This window comes from Trichosurus vulpecula, chromosome 7, assembly GCF_011100635.1.
Source record: "Trichosurus vulpecula isolate mTriVul1 chromosome 7, mTriVul1.pri, whole genome shotgun sequence".
NCBI lineage: Eukaryota > Metazoa > Chordata > Mammalia > Diprotodontia > Phalangeridae > Trichosurus > Trichosurus vulpecula.
Genome location: NC_050579.1, coordinates 184256584 through 184279431, shown reverse-complemented (window position 1 = coordinate 184279431; position 22848 = coordinate 184256584). Strand labels below are relative to the sequence as shown.

Genomic DNA, 22848 nt, shown 5'->3' with positions numbered 1-22848 from the left:
TAAACAAGTAAATAGTAAAGGCAGCTAGGTGGCTAAGTGGATAGAGTGCTGGCCATGACCAGAGAAGAAATAGAAATGATCATAGAAAATAAAACACTTGATTATATAACATTAAAAGAAGTTTGTATAAACAAAACCAACACAGCTAAAATTAAAAAGAAACAGATAACTGGGAAAAAAAAAAAACCTTTGCAGCAAATTTCTCTGATAAAAGTCTCATTTCCAAGATATATATTAGCACTGATTCAAATTTATAAGGAGATATTCTCCAATTAATAAATGATCAAAGTACATCAACAGGCAGTACTCAAAGGAAGAAACCCAATCTATCAACAACCACATGAAAAATTTCCAAATCACTAATTAGAAAAATGCAATACACAGGAACTCTGAGGAGCCACCAGACACACATCAGATTAGCAACGAAGACCAAAAAAAGGAAAATGACAAATGTTGGAGGGGCTGCAGGAAAACTGACACATTTACGTATCACTGGTAGAGCTGTGAATTGGTCTAGCTATCTAGAAAGCAACTTGAAATTATGCCCAAGAAAGAAGAAAATACAAAACTATTTATACCAGCTCTTTTTTTGGTGATAAAGAACTGGAAATTAAGGGAGTACCTATTAATTGGGGAATAGCTGAACAAATTATGGTATATGGATGTAATGGAATACTACTATGCTGTAGAAAACATAAGAAATAAAGTTCATATAACTTTGGGAGACTAATAACTTTGGGAACTAATATAGAGTAAAGTGAGCAAAAGTAGAACAATTTGTACAAGATAACAACACTGTAAAGATAAAGAACTTTGAGAGTTAAGAATTCTGATATCAATACAATGACCAAGCATGTTTCCAGAGGATCACTAAATATGTATACTACCCACATCTCAATAGAGGGGATGGACTCAATATAACAAATGTTTTTAGAATATGGCAAATGTGGCAATTGTGCTTGAGTATGCATATGTGTTACAAAAGTTTTGTTTTTCTTTTTTTCACGGGGGTGGGGGGGGAAGCGGGAAGAAGAAAAAAAATACTTGTTAGTTAAAAAATCAAATTTAAAAAATATAAGTCCACTAGGAAGGGCAGAAAGAAGAGGAGAAAATGGCCAACAGCAGATAGCTTCCCTAGTGGCCAGCCTTGTCCCACCATGGCTTACCAACATTGAAAGTTTTTACTTCCCCTCAGTGAAGCAGAAAATCAAGGTAGAAATGCCTTGTCCGGACATGTATGATATCCCCTTGACTAGTTAACCTATACAAACCCTTATCCTCTTCACTGAATTGGCATTACCTCACTCAAAGTGAGAATCTGAAAAACCTTAGCCTAAACGGGCCAGGGTCTCCCACTGTACCCTGGGCCATCTCCAGTTGTGCTGATGAATACCTGGCCAGGTGGCTCTGGAGGGGAAAGTGAGGCTGGTGATCTTGCACAGCCCTCCCTCACTCACATCCAAGTCAACTGCAAGTCATGTCATCATCTCCCTGATGTCATCATCCTCTTCAAGAACCAAGGACAAACACAACTCTATCAATGATGTGTAATGTGAATAGCACAGCAGGCCAGACATAAGGATCCAAACTGTATAGTGCTCATAGCAAGTCTCACGCTAACTTCCTTAGCCAAAAGCACTATATAATACGGCAGTGCTGAGAAGCAGAAGTGAAAGAGTAGCAGCCTTAATTCTTTGGGGCTGGAACATGGGGTACTTTAGATGCTTTACTGATTTCATGCTTTCAATTTTAAGTAAATTGGTTTGCTTTTACTATAAAAAAAATTAAACACTGATGAAGCATTTCAGGAAATACAAACACTAACCTAGCTAATGAGGTAAAACTTTTTTGTAAGTAACCAAAAAGTGGGGGGAAACATCTATATGAATCCTGATAGGTCAGACAGAAAAGAAGGAAGGAAGGAAGGAAGGAAGGAAGGAAGGAAGGAAGGAAAGAAAGAAGGGAGGAAGGAAGAAGGGAGGAAGGAAGAATAAAGAAAGAGAGAGAAAGAAAAGAGAGGGAGAAAGAGAAAAAGAAAGAGAGAAGGAGAGGGGGGAGAGAGGAAGGAAGGAAAGAAGAAGTTTAATTTAGACAGAATTTTCTTGCTACTTCACTATTCACATGAATTAATTATAAGGGAAAAATTTTAGTTAACCTAAATAAGAAAAACTTATTTCCCATTCAATTCAGAAGGCCATATCCTATTTGTACCAATTTCCTAAAACCATCATATAAGACTATATTTGAAACATAATAATTTCTAAAAATACTAAGAGGCATCAGCAATGCTAAATTACTACTAACTTTTCTCTGCCTTTATGGGCAAACATATATTGTTTACAATGCATTTTTCAACCGTAGCTGGATCAGCAACTTAATTCAACCCATAAAACCCCTAAAAGCAAAAGAGCTCTTATTATCACTTCCTCACATACTGCACCACTCTCCTCCCCACCTCCTACCCCAAAACATCTATAAATACAAAGCAGATGCTTTTCTTCTAAGAGGATGCAAAACAAATGCCTTACTTTTATTTCAGGCTTGTAGCCGAATGCTTTTAAAATTCTAAGTTTCTATCTACCCCATCTGTTGGATCACTTATTTATTTATTAGTTCAACATTTATTTTATCTCATTTGGCTAAAGTATGGCACTATGTCAAAATCACGGGATCTTATGTGGGCAACTAGAAAAAAATTATTTAAGGAAGGAAAAAAAATCACAGATCACTTCCTTAAGACTGGGATTTTGCCATCTTGAACTGAATCACTTGTTCAATCAAATGACTACTGGTGAATGAAAGGTGAAAAAAAAAGCACAAACCCATCCCAGAGCCAGAAAAACAATTGAAATCTGTTACAAAACACAACATATTAAAGTTTCAACCTTATTTAGATTTCATGTCATTCAATTCTTTTTTTCTCCTTTTTTTAAATTTATTTAATATATTTAGTTTTCAGCATTGATTTTCACAAAAGTTTGAATTACAAATTTTTTCCCCATTTCAACCCTCCCCCCACTCCAAGATGGCATATATTCTGGTTGCCCCGTTCCCCAGTCAGCCCTCCCATCTGTCACCCCACTCCCCTCCCATCCCCCTTTCCCTTCTTCTCTTGTAGGGCAAGATAAAATTCTATGCCCCACTGCCTATGTATCTTATTTTCTAGTTGCATGCAAAAACTTTTTTTTGTTGTCGTTGTTTTTGAACATCTGTTTTTAAAACTTTGAGTTCCAAATTCTCTCCCCTCTTCCCTCCCCACCCACCCTCCCTAAGAAGGCAAGCAATTCAACATAGGCCACATAAGTATCATTATGTAAAATCCTTCCACAATACTCATGTTGTGAAAGATTAACTATATTTTGTTCCTTCCTAACCTATTCCCCTTTATTGAATTTTCTCCCTTGACCCTGTCCCTTTGCAAAAGTGTTTGTTTTTGATTACCTCCACCCCCATCTGCCCTCCCTTCTATCATCCCCCCCTTTTTATCTTCTTCCTCCTTCTTTCCTGTGGGGTAAGATACCCAGTTGAGTGCGTATGGTATTCCCTCCTCAGGCTGAATCCAATGAGAGCAAGATTTACTCATTCCCCCTCACCTGCCCCCTCTACCCTTCCTACAGAACCACTTTTTCTTGCCACTTTTATGCGAGATAATTTACCCCATTCTATCTCTCCCTTTCTCCCTCTCTCAATATATTCCTCTCTCATCCCTTAAATTGATTTTTTTTTAGATATCATCCCTTCATATACTCACTCTGTGTCCTTTGTGTGTGTGTATATATATATATATATACACATATATATATACCTATATATACACATACATAGACACACACATATGTATATATATGTATACACATATGTATATGCATATTCCTTTCAGCTACTATAATATTGAGGTCTCAGAAATCATACACATCATCTTTCCATGTAGGAATGTAAACAAAACAGTTCAACTTTAGTAAGTCCCTTATGATTTCTCTTTTTTGTTTACCTTCTCATGCTTCTCTTGATTCTTGTGTTTGAAAGTCAAATTATCTATTTATTTCTATTTATTTTCACTGAGAAAGCTTGAAAGTCCTCTATTTTATTGAAAATCCATATTTTGCCTTGGAGCATGATACTCAGTTTTGCTGGGTAGGTGATTCTTGGTTTTAATCCTAGCTCCATTGACCTCTGGAATATTGTATTCCAAGCCCTTCCATCCCTTAATGTGGAAGCTGCCAGATCCTTTGTTATCCTGATTGTTTTTCCACAATATTCAAACTGTTTCTTTCAGGCTGCTTGCAGTATTTTTTCTCCTTGACCTGGGAGCTCCAAAATTTGGCAACAATGTTCCTAGGAGTTTTCTTTTGGGGATCTATTTGAGGAGGCAGTCTATGGATTCTTTCAATTCCTATTTTACCCTCTGGCTCTAGAATATCAGGGCAATTCTCCTTGATAATTTCTTGAAAGATGATATCTAGGCTTTTTTTTGATCATGGCTTTCAGGTAGTCCAATAATTTTTAAATTCTCTCTCCTGGATCTATTTTCCAGGTCAGTGGTTTTTCCAATGAGATATTTCACATTGTCTTCCATTTTTTCATTCCTTTGGTTCTGTTCTATAATATCTTGATTTCTCATCAAGTCACTAGCTTCCACTTGCTCCAATCTCATTTTTAAAGTAGTATTTTCTTCAGTGGTCTTTTGGACCTCCTTTTCCATTTGGCTAATTCTGCCTTTCCAGGCATTCTTCTCCTCATTGGCTTTTTGGAGCTCTTCTGCCATTTGAGTTAGTCTCTTTTTTAAAGTGTTATTTTCTTCAATATTTTTTTCAGTATTTTTTTGGTCTCCTTTAGCAAGTCATTGACTTGTTTTTCATGGTTTTCTTGCATCATTCTCATTTCTCTACCCAATTTTTCCTCTACTTCTCTAACTTGCTTTTCCAAATCCTTTTTGAGCTCTTCCATGGCCTGAGACCAGTTCATGTTTTTCTTGGAGGCTTTTGGTGTAGGCTCTTTGACTTTGTTGACTTCTTCTGGCTGTATGTTTTGGTCTTCTTTGTCACCAAAGAAAGATTCCAAAGTCTGACACCGAATCTGGGTGTGTTTTCGCTATCTGGCCGTATTCCCAGTCAACTAACTTGACCCTTGAGTTTTTCAGCGGGGTATGACTGCTTGTAGAGAAAAGAGTACTTTGTTCCAAGCTTGAGGGGATGCGTCGTTGATTTCAGAGCTATTTCTATACAGCCAGCTCTGTCACCCCAGCACTCCTCCTTCCTCAAGAACCACCAACCCGGACCTGACGCAAATCTTCAGCAGGCTCTTCGCTCCTGCTCTGATCCGCCACTTAATTCCTCCCACCATGTGGGCCTGGGGCCAGAAGCAACTGCAGCTCTAGTTCTGTAGCTGCACCACCTCTGCTGCCCCTGGGGCGGTGGCCGAACTGAACTCTGTCCCCCACAGCTTTTCCCACTAACCTTCTCTGTTGTCTTTGGTGTTTGTGGGTTGAGAAGTCTAGTAACTGCCACAGCTCACTGATTCAGGGTGCTAGGGCCTGTTCTGCCTGGCTCCTGGTCTGGCTGGTCCTGCTGCCTCTCCTGCTGAGCTCCGCTCCCCTCCGTGCACAATAGACCTCATCCAGCAACCATCCAGGCTGTCCTGGGCTGGAGCCCTGCTTCCCTCTGCCATTTTGTGGATTCTGCAGTTCTAGAATTTGTTCAGAGCCATTTTTTATAGGTTTTCGGAGGGACGTGGTGGGGAGCTCACGCAAGTCCCTGCTTTCCAGCCGCCATCTTGGCTCCACCCCCATGTCATTCAATTCTTACAGTTTCAACCTTAGTTAGATTTCATGTCATTCAATTCAACAAAATATGGACAAGATATTGTTGCAAGTACCAAAAAGTATGTGAACCATAGAACACTTTAAGCTGAATGAATTTAACACTATAAGAGTGAAGGAATATTCACTGAAAACACTATAATCAGTCAGCCTGACAAAAAAAGAATTATACTTGTAAGATTAATGCATTTTTTACAATGTACAATTGCCAAAAATGACTCTAGTTCACAGCCTTGATAAGTCAAAATTATTTTCACAGTGACACAGGCTTACACTGACTGAAATTGTCAGTAGGATTCATCATCCACTATAAATAAGACATATTAGTAAAGTACTATGACTTTTGTGAGCTAGTATTGAAACAATTCAGAAGTTTCTGAAATAATGTTACCCTTGGGGGGAAAAAAACCTTGTCTAATTTGTAATCATTGTTTCAACTATTCCTGGAATTAGAGATATTCAAGCTTTTTAGGAATGTCATTCCCCTAATGTGGAAATATGTTTTACATGATTAAACGTGTATAACCTATATCAGATTGCTTGCCATCTTAGGGAAGAAGGAGGAGAGGAACAAGGGAGAAAAATTTGGAACTCAAAATCTCATTAAAAAAATGAATGTTGAAAATTATCTTTACATGTAATTGGAAAAAAATAAAATACCACTTACATAAAAAAGAGGACTGTCACTCACCTACTCAATAAACTTCAGTAGCTCCCTATCATTTCCAGAATTAAATATAAAATCCTCTGTCTGGCATTCAAAGCCTTTCATAAACTAGTTTCCCCACACCACCTCCTCTTTTCCAGTATTCTTACCCCTTGCTCCCCACCACATACCCTTCGATCCAGTGACACTGGTCTTTTTGCTGTTCCATGAACAAGACATTCCATTCTGCTTATTCTGGGTGTCTTCTCTGGTTGTCTCCATGCCTGGAATGCTCTCCTTCCTCATCTCTACCTCCTGACTTTCCTAGATTCCTTCAAGTCTCAAATAAAGTCTCATCTTCTACAATAAGTCCTCCCTAACCTCTCTTAATCCTAATGCTGCCCCCCTTAATTATTTCCTATTTATCCTATAAATAGCTTATTTACACATCTTTGTTTGTTGTCTCACCAATTAGGGTGAGCTCACTGAAGACAAGGACTACCCTTTGCCTCTTTTTGCAACCCTGCTGCTTAGCACAATGCTTGGCACATAGTGGGTAGTGGGTGCTTAATAAATGCTTACTAATTGAAGCTCAGCCAAAAATAAAGGAATGACAAGTTCCTACCTAGAGATAGATTTTACTTAACAAGGGATCATTAAAGCCCTGTAAATCTAATCAAAAGGGCTATCAACTGAAAAGGATAGGAGAATGCATACCAACTGCAATAACACAAATAAAGCTATAACATACAATGAATAATAGTACAGACAACCAGAAGTTAATAATGGGGAGAAAAAATCCAAGAAAGGAGTAAGAAATAAAACCCAAGGCCTCAAATATTTATAAACAAATGTAAAAAGAATGGGTAACACAGGGAAGCAATTTAACTTCATAAGTATCACTGAGACAAAGTGGGATGAGACTGATTACTGAAATAGTGTTCTAGATGGACACAGAACATATTCCAAAGGAATAGAAAAGGTTTAAAATGGGGGGGGAGGGGAGAAAGATTGATGTTAAGATGACATACTCATGTGAGGAAACCCAGGTAGCAGGGGAGAAAGCATTTGGCTGAAGATTAACAAAAGCAGAAACAGAAGCAAAACTGCCATCTTATCATCAAAAAACTATGTACCACCTAAAAAAGAAAAGAGATTAGCAGTTTAGGAAAGATATTAAAATTCAATCGGAGAGGCATAGCATTTAGTAACAGGGTACTTCAATTTTCTGGACAATCCTTCTTGATTTATCTTAATAATAGTTCATCCTTCAGAAGACAGAGGAAATAACAGGGTCTGTTACAAATCTGATTCTCAACAAGGAGGAACATTGCTAGGGCATAAACTGTGTGAAATTCAGCTTACAATTTATAACCCAGAAGAAGAGGAAAAACCAAGCACAGATTAACATATGCCACAGATTTGGGGAAGGTAGATTTCAAAGTCCAGAGAAAGATTAGGTAGGATCCCAAAGACTAAATTTCCAAAAGGAAAAGTGCAAAATAAATAAGAAACCCTCAAATATGAAATTCCGGAGACAAAAAACAAAATCTCTGAGGGGGGAAAATGGTAGTTACCCACTACAAGGAGGAAGAAAAAAGGTTAGGTGTCTAACAACTAATGGATTTTTAAAAGACATATTTACTAGGAAAAACAGCATGATATACTGACAGGGTCAAATCAAAGTGGATTTATCTACTACCTGATACATATTGATTGTGTGACCCTAGGCGAGTCCCTTACCATTTCAATGACACAAACAATTATCTGACTACTGGTTGCAGAATTTTCAAATCCGAAATGGTAGAGCACTTTCCTAACCAGAAGCTGCCTACGCAGAAAAAAATCATAGATCCCTCCACCCCCACCCTCCCCCCACCAAAAAAAAATACAGTAGGTGAAACAAGGTCAGGTAATTAACAGTGAATACCAAAACCACAGCATGGTTATGTTAGAATGGTGTTTGGAATGCTAAAGCTCAGAATAACCTGAAGCTATTAAGGATAGTTAAGGATAAGAAAAAGTTTATTTTGGCTGTACTAAAGAAAAAAGAAGGATGAGAGGGATAAGACCACTGCTCCAGAGGGACAGGATGACAAGTGATAATGGAGAGGGGAAAAAGTTGTACAACTATTGTTTTTTTTCCTAAGACAATGATCTGTGGACTGGAAAACAGAAAACAAAAATTACTTATATAGGGACTTGGTACCCAAAATAAGTGAAGAAAGTAAGTGAACACCTAGCTATTCTGGATGAGTTCAAGCCACCTGGCCTAGATGAATTATATACTTGGTTACTTAAGGACATCAGGAAAAGATTCTTAACCTTTTTTGCGTCATAATTCTCTTTGGCACATAAAACAGATAGGATTACAAAGAAAATCAATTATGTTAAAATACAGTGGGTAAAATATTTTTTAAAAAAAACAGAGGCTAAGAACTCCTGAAGTAGCAAATGTGAATAAAAGTCATTATCAGTAATATTTGAAAGATGTGGGGAATGGAAGAAATGCCCAAGGTCCAAAGGACAAGTTTTGTCAAGTTTCAAAAAAGGAAAAGAACAAAATACATAAACAGTAGTACATCAGTGAGCTTAACTTCAATTTCTAACAAAATTCTAGAGAATATCATGCTTTGCGAACATTTAGATAAGGAAGTGGTGATCACAAAAAGCCAGCCCGGCTTCATCAAGAACAAGTTGTCTCGGATTAACCTGAGTTCCTTTTTTAACAGTTACAAAATTGGTAGATAGGGGAATATTATCATGTTCCCCCTAAATGTAGTTTGCCTAAATTTTTATTTTTTTTTATTTTTTACTTATGGAATAATATGAGTATTTCCATAACATAGTATAATATAAAAAAAAGAGTGCACTGAAACTACAAATCTATTATGTATGACTTGCTATTCCTTTTAAATATATATTATCATGCAAATTTCTTTTTTATTCCCTTTTTTTCCTTCCCTACCCTCCTCCCAGCTCTAGTGATGGCTACCATTAGACACAAACATGTATATGTATGCAAAATTATTCTATACATACCTCTAAATATTTGTCTGTCTTTTTCTGGATGCAAATAGCATCTTCCTTCATGTGTCCTTTGTAGTTAATTTGGGTATTTATAATAGTCAAAATGACTTAAGTCACATAAAGTTGTTCTTAAAATAATATTGCTGTTACCACATACAACATTCTCTTAGTTCTGTTTATTTCATCTTCATTATTTTGTGCAAGTCTATCCATGTTTTCCTAAGATCATCAAGCTACCTAGATTTTAGCAAAACATTTCATAAAGTCTCCAATCTTTTTAATGTGGGGAGAAATAGGAGTTATAAACTAGAAAATTAGAAAGATTTGAAACTGGTTGGGTGGATAAGCCCAAAGAGCAGTCAATAATAGTTCCATGTAAACTTGGAAGGAGATATCCAAAAGAGTGCTCTAGGGATCTTTGTTTGCCCAATGCTACTTAAGATTTTTATCACTGATTAGATGAATGAATGAATGAATAAATGAATGAATGAGCATTTATGAAGTACTTCTCACATGAAAAACACAGTAATAAGTGTTAGGGGACAAACAGAAAAGCAGAGATAACCCTGTCCACAATAAGCTCACTTTCTTTTTTTTTTCTAATTTTTTTAATATTTTTAGTTTTCAGCATTAATTTCCACAAGATTTTGAATTACAAATTTTCTCCCCATTTCTGCCCTCCCCCCCACTCCAAGATGGCGTGTATTCTAGTTGCCTTGTTCCCCAGTCAGCCCTCCCTTCTGTTACCCCACTCCCCCTCCCATTCCCTTTTCCCTTCCTTTCTTGTAGGGCAAGATAAATTTCTATACCCCATTGCCTGTGTATCTTATTTCCCAGTTGCATGCAAAAACACCTTTTTTTTTTGAACATCTGCTTTTAAAACTTTCAGTTCCAAATTCTCTCCCCTCTTCCCTCCCCACCCACCCTCCCCAAGAAGTCAAGCAATTCAACATAGGCCACACATGTATCATTATGTAAAACCCCTCCACAATACTCACGTTGTAAAAGACTAACTATATTTCCCTCCATCCTATCCTGTCCCCCTTCATTCAACTTTCTCCCTTGACCCTGTCCCTTTTCAAAAGTGTTTGCTTTTGATTACCTCCCCCCCTATCTGCCCTCCTTTCTATCATCCTCCCTTTTTTATCCCCTTCCCCCTACTTTCGTGTGGTGTAAGATACCCAATTGAGTGTGTATGTTATTCCCTCCACAGGTCAAATCCAATGTGAGCAAGATTCACTCATTCCCCCTCACCTATCCCCTCTTCCCTTCCAACAGAACTGCTTTTTCTTGCCACTTTTATGTGAGATAATTTTCCCCATTCTATCTCTTTATCTTTCTCCCTCTCTCAATATATTGCTCTCTCACCCCTTATCTATATATATGTATATTCCCTTCAACCACCCTAATACTGAGAAAGGTCTCATGAATTACACACATCTTCTTCCCATGCAGGAATGTAAACAAAAGAGTTCAACTTTAGTAACTCCCTTATGATTTCTCTTTCTTGTTTACCTTTCACGCTTCTCTTGATTCTTGTGTTTGAAAGTCAAATTTTCTATTCACCTCTGGTCTTTTCACTGAGAAAGTTTGAAAGTTCTCTATTTTATTGAAAATCCATATTTTGCCTTGGAGCATGATACTCAGTTTTGCTGGGTAGGTGATTCTTGGTTTCAATCCTAGCTCCACTGACCTGCAGAATATCATATTCCAAGCCCCTTGATCCCTTAATGTAGAAGCTGCTAGATCTTGGATTATCCTGATTGTGTTTCCACAATATGCAAACTGTTTCTTTCTGGCTGCTTACGGTATTTTCTCCTTATCTGGGAGCTCTGGAATTTGGGGACAATATTCCTAGGAGTTTTCTTTTTGGGATCTTTTTCAGGGGGCGATTGGTGGATTCTTTCAATTTCTATTTTACCCTCTGGTTCTAGAATATCAGGGCAGTTCTCCTTGATAATTACTTGAAAGATACCTAGGCTCTTTTTTTGATCATGGCTTTCAGGTAGTCCAATAATTTTTAAATTCTCTCTCCTGGATCTATTTTCCAGGTCAGTGGTTTTTCCAATGAGATAGTTCACATTGTCTTCCACTTTTTCATTCCTTTGGTTCTGTTTTATAATATCTTGATTTCTCATCAAGTCACTAGCTTCCTGTATAATTTTTAAGGTAGTACTTTCTTCAGTGGTCTTTTGGACCTCCTTTTCCATTTGGCTAATTCTGCCTTTCAAGGCATTCTACTCCTCATTGGCTTCTTGGAGCTCTTTTGCCATTTGAGTTAGTCTATTTTTTAAGGTGTTGTTTTCTTCAGTGTATTTTTCAGTATTTTTTGGGGTCTCCTTTAGCAAGTCATTAACTTGTTTTTCATGGTTTTCTCACATCCTTCTCATTTCTCTTCCCAATTTTTCCTCTACTTCTATAACCTGCTTTTCCCAGTCCTTTTTGAGCTCTTCCATGGCCTGAGACCAATTCATATTTTTCTTGGAGGCTTTTGATGTAGGCTCTTTGACTTTGTTGACTTCTTCTGGCTGGATGCTTTGGTCTTGTCACCAAAAAAAGATTCCAAAGTCTGAGTTTGAATCTGAGACTGTTTTCGCTGCCTGTTCATGTTCCCGGTCAACTACTTGACCCGTGAGCTTTTCGTCAGGGTATGACTGCTTACAGAGTAGAGAGTACTTTGTCCCAAGCTTGAGGGGCTACACTACTATTTTCAGAGCTACTTCTACACAGCAAGCTCTGCCACACCAGCACTCTTTCTCCCCCAAGAACCGCCAACCAGGATTGTGGCCTAGATCCAGGCAGAGCTTTGCACTCCTGCTCTAATCCACTGCTTAATTCCTCCCACCAGGTGGGCCTGGGGCCAGAGGCAACTGCAGCTGTAACTCTGGAAGCAGCTTCAGAGCTGCACCACCTCTGCCGCCCCCAGGGCGGTGGCCAACAGTGAACTCTTTTTACTCTGTCCCAGAAGCTTTTCCCAATAACCTTCTCTATCGTCTTTGGCATTTGTTGGTTGAGAAGTCTGGTAACTGACACAGCTCATTGATTCAGGGAGCTACACCTACTCAGCCCGGCTCCCAGTCTGGTTGTTCCTGGTGTGGCCCGCGCTGGGCTCTGATCCACTCCACTACCAGCTTCGTACGACAGACCCTTCCCAGCAACCATCCAGGCTGTCCTAGGCTGGAGCCCTGCTTCCCTTTGCTATTTCATGGGTTCTGCAGCTCTAGAATTTATTCAGAGTCATTTTTTATAGGTGTTTGGAGGGACATGGGGAGAGCTTAAGCAAATCCCTGCTTTCCAGCTGCCATCTTGGCTCCAACTCCCCAATGAGCTCACTTTCTAATGGAAGAAATTATATATATATGAGATTTCAGAATCAAGTCATATCAAGTGCAATGGCAAAGCAGATGATAGTGCATATTCTTTAATGTTATTTCCACTGATAAAATCATCTCTTTCTAATGTAGAACTATTTGAGAGTGGTAGAATAGAGGGTGTTTCCTGACCAGGAGCTCCCTATACAGAAAACAATCACAGGTCCAACAAAAACAAAAAAGAATTTATAGTTGAGAGAAGCAAGGTCAAGTAAAGAAAAGTATTCAAAAGTCAAGGCCTATGGTGGTAAGAACTTTCTTTTCCAGCTTTTCAAAAACTGTGACTTCTGAAAAAGTGAGGCTGTAGCACCTGAAGAAATGCTTGCCAGGTTACATCTCCACAGAGGCTCCTTTCAGGGATGCTGATTGCAGAAGCTGAACTTGAAGCAGGACTGCTGGTACTGTCATTACCAGAGCTCTTGGACTTACATGCCCATTTGCGGCATTTGATCATCATTGGTGCTGGGGGTGACGAGGCAGGTGGGCCCTTACTCCACAGTGATTACTTGGCTTTGGGGCCCTGGCTGGAAAATGGACCTATGGTCTGAGAGGTATTTCTCTTCCCAAGGTTCTTAAGTTCAAGGTCCTGCACTATCTCAATCAGAATGTGAGGGCAAGTGGTGGTTAAGGTGGTGGCCTGTCTAGCACATGCTTCCTCCAGTCTGTCCCTTATGGTCCCTTGTTTAACCTTTCAATGTATCAGGCACAGGTATGGACTGCTTACCTAACTTGCCGATGACCCAAAGCACAGAGAAATAACTGATCCAATACATGAGAGAATCTTGTACTCAAAAAGCACCGTCAGGCTAGCACATTAGGCCAAACTGAATAAGGTGAAATTTATTACAGGTAAGTGTAAAGTCTTGCACGTGGGTTCAAAAAAATCAGCTTCCTAATGATAATATGGGAGAAGTGTGGCTAGATACCAGCTTGTCTTAAAAAGAGAGGTGGAGATTTGAGTGGTTTTACAAGCTCAGTATGAGTCAGTGTGATACTGCTGTCTAGGACTAAGAAAGTGATAGTACCACTGGTTAGCCCACATCTGAAATACTGTGTTCAGTTCTGAGCACCATATTCTAGGAAGGATATTGGTAAGTTTGACCTTAAGAAAAGGGTTTGAAAGACTCAATTTCATGAGATGTAATGATCACCTAAAGGAAACAGGGATATTTATTCTGGAGAAGACTTAATGGAAAATGACACTTGTCCTGAAATATCTGAAGGGCTGTCACAGAGAAAAGGGATTAGATTTGTTCTGCTTTTTCCCCCTCACCCCAGACCTTCAAGCAAAGCATGTATCATCATTTGTTGGTTATGTTGTGCAAATGTAAAATGGATTTCATTTACTGAATACGATTGTAATAGAGTATTAAGTCCTCTAACTGCAATATTCATTCAACTTGTTATTTAACTTGTTGTTTTCACCCAACACTTGAATTCTTGCTCAAATGGCCATGCACATGGAGACAGGGCAATTCTCAGCTAAGAGAGAATAATTTTTCTTCAAATGTTAATCATTCCTGACATAAGGTTAAAGAGTTATACTGGTAAAACTTCAGTTAAAAACGTCATAGCAAGAGTAGCTGGGTCTAAAATAGTAGCACTAAACCTAAAACACTAACTGATAATAATATCTGAAGAAAGCTGAAAAGCAACTAATAAATGCTCTTACATAAAATCATTTTAAAGTGATCTAGGTAGATTTTTTTAAAGGCAGATCTCAGTTATTACTCTGAAGAAGTCTCTATAAGGTATGCCTCCACCTAAATCACAGTCAAGCCAACAAACTCCCTTATAGAAAAAGACAGATGAAGAAAGAAACATCACATAATGCAAGATTATAGAACAGAGAAGAGTAAACAAGTTTTTCAACCATACCTATAAGTTCAGGAGGATTCTTCTCATTAAAACGTTCACATAGACGAATGAATGTATCGGTGTTCTCAGCTGTAGGGCATTCCCCATGACTAGTAACACAAAAGAAAAAAAGTGCGGAAAAAAAGGAAAAGATTAAAAGATTCATTACAATCTTTTCAACTTGGGAAAAAATGGATACATTAACATTAACCTACCCTTTACACTGAAGCTTTATATACTTGATCCCTTCTTTTTCAATGTCATTTCTATCATAAAATCTTGTAGTATTTGTCAAATCCACCAAAAGTCCCATTTTAACCTAAGAAAGGAAAAAGCATATTATGTCAAGTAATTAAACAGTTGCTTTTCATCTGTTTCAAGATTTGAAGCTTACTATATATGCCTATAAGAGGCAGCCAGGTGACTCAGCATATAAAAGAGTGCTGAGCATGAAGTCAGGAAGACTTGAATTCAAATCCAGCCTCAGACACTTACTAACTGTATGATCTTAGGGAAGTCACTTAACCTCTGTCTGCCTTAATACATTGCAGAAGGAAATGGCAAACCACTCTAGTATCTTTAACAAGAAAAGCCCATAGAAGAACTGGTGGTATGCTATGGTCCATGGGGTCATGAGGAATCACACACAGCTGAACAACTATGCCTATAAATGAAAACACATCCTCTGACTCATCTTATACGTGGAAAAAATTCCAGGCTCACCATGTTATTGTACTATTAGAAAAAAAAAATTATTCACAAGTGGAATGGAAGGGTGAGGACAGAAGCAGAAAGCATGGATAGACAGACGCAGTATCATAAGCAACTAGCTGATTATATTTAGGATCAAAAAAGAATAACATCACCATTTTTTATGTATTTATCACTCATCCTGACATTTAAACAATTCCTACAAGGGTGGAATTAACTAGGAGTTAAATAATACCACTAGCAACTGGCTGTGAAGAGCAGTTCAGTCACTCACTAACAGAGAAAAAACATTAATATTTTCCTTCTCCACTAAATTTGCCTAATTATAATTACTCTGTACTTTCTGGAAGTATAATAAACCCTTATATGATAAACCCTACAGTTAATATTCTTAGAAAACAGGAACAATTACAAAAATGTTTAATAGAAACTAGGAATGAATAAAAAAACTACTACTATGGAAAGAGATATGACAAAGCTGGATATTACCATGAAAAAAATTCTTTCTCTGTCACACTTTGTTGTCACAATATATTGTAATAATTTTTCACAATATATTCACAAACATACAATGTCAGGCACCATTCTTAACTAAAATATCCAAAGTAACCTGGATAAAAATATTTCACTTCTCTCTTCTTTTTGGAATCACTTTGCATACAAAATGAATTTAACAAATAAATGCACTTAACAACAATAATACATTTAACTAATATTCGTAGAGTTAAATCTAAGATTGTTTACCTCTTTCATACAATGATCAATAAGAATGATAGTATTAGAAATGATATAATAGCTACAATGTATATAGTCTGTTAAGGTTGGCAAAACGTTTTACACATGATCTCAATTTACCACCACCCTATGAGGTAAATGCTATTATTATTCCCATTTTACACATGAAGAAACTGAGGCTAGAGAGGTTAAGTAACTTGCTTAGGGTCACATAGCTAGTCTAAGGTGGGATTCAAACTCAGATCTTCCTGACTCCAAGTCTAACACTCTCCCTACTATTCCACATAGCTGCCTCATAAAGAGGGCACAAAAGGCAACACAAAAGACCCAAGAATAGCTAGGTAAGAGCTGCAGACGAACTAACTAGACAATTACACATCAAACAAGCTGGTGAGGCACATAATTTTAAAATACCTTAAGTATTCAAGTATAAATTAAATTTAGTCATTTAAAGATAAGCAGTATGGAATAGGGGTGAGAAAGCCAGCCTCGAAACCAAGATGAAATGGGTTCTAATCCTGCTTCTGACATATACTGGCTAGGCCATGTGAAGCAAGGTAATTCACTTACTCTCTCAGTTGCCCAGGCAAATAAGACTATAAGCTGAAGAGAAAGCCCTGACCTACATTAGTAAAGGGATTTTCCTCACCCAGCAGTTCCCTATACAAATAATACCTTAGGGTCAGCCCCTACCCTAACTAAAGGATATTAAAGTTATTTCAAAGTCAGTATACATAAAAAATTATATCTAATAAAGTTTCATTCCATTCTTAAAACTAATATGAAGAATAGAGAAGGGCTATGAACTGTTACCTGTATTTATATCAGAAATTTTCTTTTACCTTTAGGCTCTTCAGATAGTTGGAGAGCATACTAGGATGGAATCGATTCTCTTCAGCGACTTGACTATCATATCTTGGTCCTAACATAGTCTTCAGAGGTAAGAACTTCCCTAAACAAAGTAAAATAGGTGACATTGCTTAATAAATGCTTACTAATTAAATGTTAAAAGACCCCAAATTAGCTTAGTAGTCTCCAAATGTCTTCTAAAACAGGGGTGTCAAACACTGCCACACATAGTCCATAACACTCCCTCATGCAGCTGAACCAGGTTAAAATGCAATTGAAAAATAATTTAGAAAAATAAATTAAAATACAATAGAACATTAATAATGTTAATATGTGGTTTCTTAAGTCAACATACATCCTACAGGAATCCTTATTTTCTGTTTAGCGACCCCCATTTGTATTCGAGTTTGATGTCACTGTTCTTAACTTTTAAATGAAACTTTTCATGAAGCACTCTCAATAATGCTTCTTCAAGAATAAAAAAAAAAAATAATCAAGCAAAACTAAATTCTGTATCATTATAATGATTATGCTTGGCCCCAGAGAAAAGTTCAGAAAATGAACTTCTCTCCTTCATTTATAGAAGAGGGAGACTATGGTTATGGAATATTGCATGTGTTATCAGACATGGTTGATGTGTTGGTTACTTTTGCTGAACAGCTTTAATTCTGCTGCCTTGCCCGCCCGCCCGCCCCACCCCCATGAGAAAGTCATTGTTACAAAGAATGGCTCACTCATAGAGAAGGCAAGGATATATTCAGAGGTAAGTTTGATACAAAATCAAAAGAAACCCATAAAAAGGGTTTTTTTAAATAGCTACATGAAATAAAAGATGCCATCTTAGAAAGTTTAAATAGTCCATAAATTAACATTAAAATAAGCTAGCATTTATTTGTAAAGCACTTAGCACAGTGCCTGGCACATAGTATGAGCTATATAAATGCTTATCTTCTTCCCTTACTTTGTATCCCCACGGCTTCACAAAGTGCCTGGCACATAGAAGATACTTAATAGATGCTCATTGATTTGACTTCTCAATGCTCAAATACTAAGTATGCAACACTGCCTCTCTCCAACCTTGAGATTCAATTCAATCAACAAACTTTCATTAGGTACCCTCTACTACAAGGCATCATGCTAAGCCTTATGGATGCAAAGACAATAAGTGAAACAGTATCTACCCTTTTTACACTCTACTTACATTCTACTGGGAAGATACAACACCTATACAAGCAGGTAAATACATAGTACATACCAAAGTTTAGACTACTCAGAGATACAATGTATATATAAGAAAGGAAATACTATGTTTATAAAAACTAATACAAAGTAATTACAAAGAGAGGAGAGTACTAATGGATGCATGGGATCAGAAAAAGCCTAATGAAGCACACGTGGGCTGAGCTATCAAAGCAGCCAGGGATTCTAAGAAGATGAGGAGGAAATGCATTCCAAACAGTTGATTTATGGTCCCACAAACAGGCAAGAGATGTAATGTTCTATACAGAGAAGGGCTAGTTAGTAAGCCTGTTTGAATGAAACAGAAAGAACATAAAACCGTAAAGAAAATAATATTGAAAAGGTAGGTAGAAGCCAGTGTCAAGCTGTGACTTTTATATTTTATCCTTGAGAAAATAGGGAGCCATAAATTTTCTGAGTGTGACATAGAAAAATTTGTGTTTTGAGAATGTCAATTTGACAGTCGTGTAGAAGATGGATAGGTTAAGTAAGAGACTGCAGGCTGAGAATTCATACAGTTACTATACTAGTTCGAGTAAGAGGTGATGAGAGCCTCAAAGCTCATAGAAGCAACATGAGTAGAAAGAAGAGAATAGATGTGAGATGCTGTGGAGACAGACAAGATTTGGCAACTGAATAGAAATAGAGTTTGAGGGAGAGGGAAAATAAGTATTACTCTAAGGTTGTGAGTCTGAGTGACTAGAACCATAAGGCAGTTTGGAAAAAGGATGAGTTTGGGGAAAAAGAGAATAAGTAAAAGAATTAGTTAATTGGAGAAAGAAACATTATAGGAACTAAATTGTGTGTGTGTGTGTGTACATGAAACTGATACAAATAGATGAAAATCAAGAGCCATTCCTCAACACATAAGTGGATCAAAGGATATAAATAAGCAGCTTTGAAAAGAAGAAATGCAAGTTACCAGCAATGTAAGAATGTTCCAAATAAGAAATAAGAGAAGTGCAAATTAAAATAACTGTTGTTTCACCCTTCAGATAGTTAAAGAAAAAAGATGAAAATGCCAAATTTCAGAGAGGGTTGTGGTGAAAAGTGTACAGTGATGAACTGCTGGTAAAATGGTCCAACCATTCTGGAAAACATTTTGAAATTATACTTAAAAAAAAATCAGTAAACTGAATATATCCTTTAATCCAGTGAAACTTCTTGACACTAACCCCCAAGAAGGTCAAAGACAAGGAAAGATTTCATACACACACGAATTTTTATAGCAGCACTTTTTTTTAGAAGCAAAGAATGGGGAATAAAACAGGTGTTCATGGTTATACTTGAACAAGTGTCATAAATGAACCAAATGGAGTGTTTACTGTGATTTAAGGAATTAAGATGAAGAATTCAGAAAAACCTGGCAAGACTGGTTTGTATAGACTGAAGCGGCGCAAAATAGTCAGAATCGGTAGAATAAATTACACTGACCACAAGAATATAATGTAAAACAACACAAAAGACTCTCTAATACAGCGATCAATGATGACTTCGGAGGACAGATGAAGCAGCAACTTTCCTATAGCTCAGCACTGAGGTGGCAAACTAGGTGCAGAATGAGGCTTGCATTTTCTGCATGACTGATGTGTTGATGCATTCTGCCTGAGTGTACTTTGCAAAGGGACGGTTCTAAGGAGAGGAGACGGGAAGAATGGGGGCGGGCAAGAAATGACAGTGGTGTTGTGGATAGGCTACAGACTCAGGAAGACCCGGGTTCAAATCCCATCTTTGGCACTAGATCCTCCAAGAAAGAGCAGTGTTACGAAAATCCAGAAGACAGCATACATAAAGTGGAGAGGGCCACAGTCACAAGCTCCAAAGGACTTAAGGACTTCCCGTTTGGTACTTGAGACCCCTTTTAACTGCTTCAACAGAGCGGCGGGGTGGGAAAGCCAAACTGCAAGAATCTGTCTAGTTCAAAAAATAAAACCAGTACAATACAAGTACAAACCACCCCCATCACCCGGCCAGGACGCCCAAAGGCAGAAGCCACGCACTTGGACCTCCCCGGTCCCCCTGGTGACACCGCCCGGAAACCTCCCTGGACCAAGGGGCCTCAAGGAGCCGTGGCTTCGGCCCCAGTTGCCCGATGCCGGCTCCCCGCCCGAACGAGGACAGTCCCCGGCCGCCCGCGCCCCCCGCCAGGTGCTGCACATTCGTTACCTGCCACAGGCTGGCCTCGGCGCGGGCAGTGCAACCACCGGGGCGGAATCTTGTTGTGCGCCATGGCCCCGGACGCGGCGGCGGGGCGGCCGGGGCCGCTGCACACACACACCCCCCCGCCCGGGCCCGGAGCTGCTCTCCCCCCGAACCCTCCGCCCAGAACAGCCTCTTAGCTCCGCCCGCGAGAGGGGAAGGGGGGCAGGTCCCCAACCCTGCCCGCTGCCGCTGCCGCCGCTGAGAGGACTGCTGCTCCGCGGGCTGCCGCCGCCAACGCGCTGCTCCCTCAGCCCAACGTCCAGCCGCTTCCCGGCGCCACTTTCATTCAGACAGCAGTCCACAACAGCCGGCGCAACCACAATGCATCGCGACTTCCGCCGACCCTCCGCCCCGCCCCCGACCCTCCGTCCCCTTCCGGCCAGCGGGCTTTCCCTTCCGAGGTCAGAGAGGAAAGCGGGGCTGCAGTGGGGAAGGAAGAGTTAAAGTAAGGGACGGAGTGGGCTTGGGGGCGGAGAGGAGGGAGCGTAGGGGACGGGCCTGGAGCTCCTCGGGGCGGGGAGGAGGGCGATGACGGAACCTGAGCTTCATTTCAAAATGTTCTAACTCCTCCTACTCCAACTCCGACCACCTGCCCTCTTTCCCTCCTCCCCCAACCCTCCTCCCCCGTCCCCCCCCCCCCCGCATTCTCCCTCCTCCCTGTCCCCAATATTCCTCCTTCCCAAATCCCTCCTCCTCCTCCCCCCTTCCACCTTGCCCAACTCTGTAAACCGGCCCTCTGTGTGATTCGGGTCTGGTGCCTGGGCTGTTTCAAAATACAATCGAAAGGGAGGAAGCCCTGGGAGCTGTACTCATTCAACAAGCACTTGTTAAGCGCCTACTATGGGCCAGACCCAGTCTGTGCACTGGGGGCGCAAAGACAAACACTGCCTTCGTGGACCTTTCGAATATTTTTAGGAGGTAAACTACAAGAGCATATCAGTCAATCAGCTTTTAAGTGCTTACTGTAACTAAGTGCTGGGACTACAAAAAGAGGCAAAGGAGACCTTGCCCTCAAGGAACTTATAACCTAATGGGGGAGAAAATATCCACACAGATATACAAAGCAAACTATATCTGGCATAAATAGGGGAAAAACTAAGAAGGAAAGCACTGGAATTAACAAGGGTTAGAGGAAGGCTTCCTGAAGAAAGTGGTATTTTAGGGAGGTCAGTAGTCGGGAGTGGAGGAAGGAGAGCATTCCAAGCCAGTGCCGAGAGATGCCTTGTTTCTGGAACATCCAGGATATGTGTTAGGGAGTAAGAAGTAAGAAAACTGAAAAGGTAAGAGGGAATCAGGTTATGAAGGACTTTGAATGCTAAACAAAGCATTTTTATTTGCTTCTGGAGGCAATAGGAAGACACTGGTGTTTATTGAGGAGTTGGGGGAGGGGGGGGAGATCAGATCTGTATTTTTTAAGAAAATCATTTTAGTAGCTGAATGGAGAATGGATTGGAGTGGAAAGAAACTAGAGGCAGGCAGACCCACCCGCAGGTTACTGAAGTAATCAAGTCGTGGGGTGATGAGGGCCTAAACTGGAGCAGTGGCAGTATCATCAGTATACAGGTAAGCAAAAACAAAGTAATTTCTGAGGCTCCAACTCTAAAGTGCGGGAGTCATGAAAGTCCCTGTAGAACATGTCAGGACTTGAATTTAGCCTTGAAGTTATTACCTCCACCACATGGTTGTTGTGAGAAACAAATAAGATAATACTTGTAGAGTGCTTAGCACATGGTTGGAGTTTAATAAATGTGTTTGTGTTCCTTCCCTTTCTTCTTTCCTAGAGATTACTAAAGTTGGGGGAAAAGGAAGAGTAGGTTAGGGACAGCCTATGAAAAAACAGAGTGTTGAGTAGGGGAAACAGCAAGCTGCCTAATTTGGTTGGAATTTGAACTACCCTAGGGGAGGTAATACACAATAAGGAAGGTTGATTAGAGTCAGAATGTGAAGGGCTCTGCCCAAGAAGAATGTGCATTGTTTCTTAGAGGCAATAAGCCATTGAAGATTTTTAAGAAGATCCATGTTTTAGGAATGTCAATTGGCAAAAGATGGATGGTGAAGAGGAGGGAATTGAGTCAGGGGACTGGAAGACCTATAGAGTTAAAAAGCTATTGCAGTAGTCTAGGTGTGAGTTGATGCCGGAACAAGAGTGCTAAATGGGGAGGAAGGAGGGAGGAAATGTCATTTGGGGGTTGTTTTGTTTTATTTTGTTTTCGGGCAAAAGTCCTGGGTATGAACCTTGACTTTATTTGTTCAACTTTGGGCAAGTCACTTCACCTAGTTTTTCATCTGTGAAAAAAGAACTCTTCAGGGCCAGGAATCTGCCTCTGGCTGGGTACCTGTGAATGAGCTGCTCCCCAGGGGCAGGTCTGGAAGACCAAAGGAGAGCTGGA

At 39.4% G+C, this 22848-nt stretch overlaps 1 protein-coding gene across 1 annotated transcript in view; it reads right to left on the bottom strand.

The window, feature by feature from the left end:
* The window catches only part of RNGTT (RNA guanylyltransferase and 5'-phosphatase), a 411159-nt gene extending 390378 nt beyond the window's left edge, over positions 1-20781 (bottom strand). The window contains exons 1-4 of the mRNA XM_036767783.1: positions 20423-20781; positions 17011-17120; positions 14938-15041; positions 14744-14832 (exon numbers count right to left, since the gene is read on the bottom strand). Of these exons, the coding sequence (XP_036623678.1) occupies positions 14744-14832; positions 14938-15041; positions 17011-17120; positions 20423-20486 (367 nt within the window). The 5' untranslated portion in view covers positions 20487-20781. The remainder of the gene's footprint in view (positions 1-14743; positions 14833-14937; positions 15042-17010; positions 17121-20422) is intronic.
* Positions 20782-22848: the final 2067 nt, after the last annotated feature.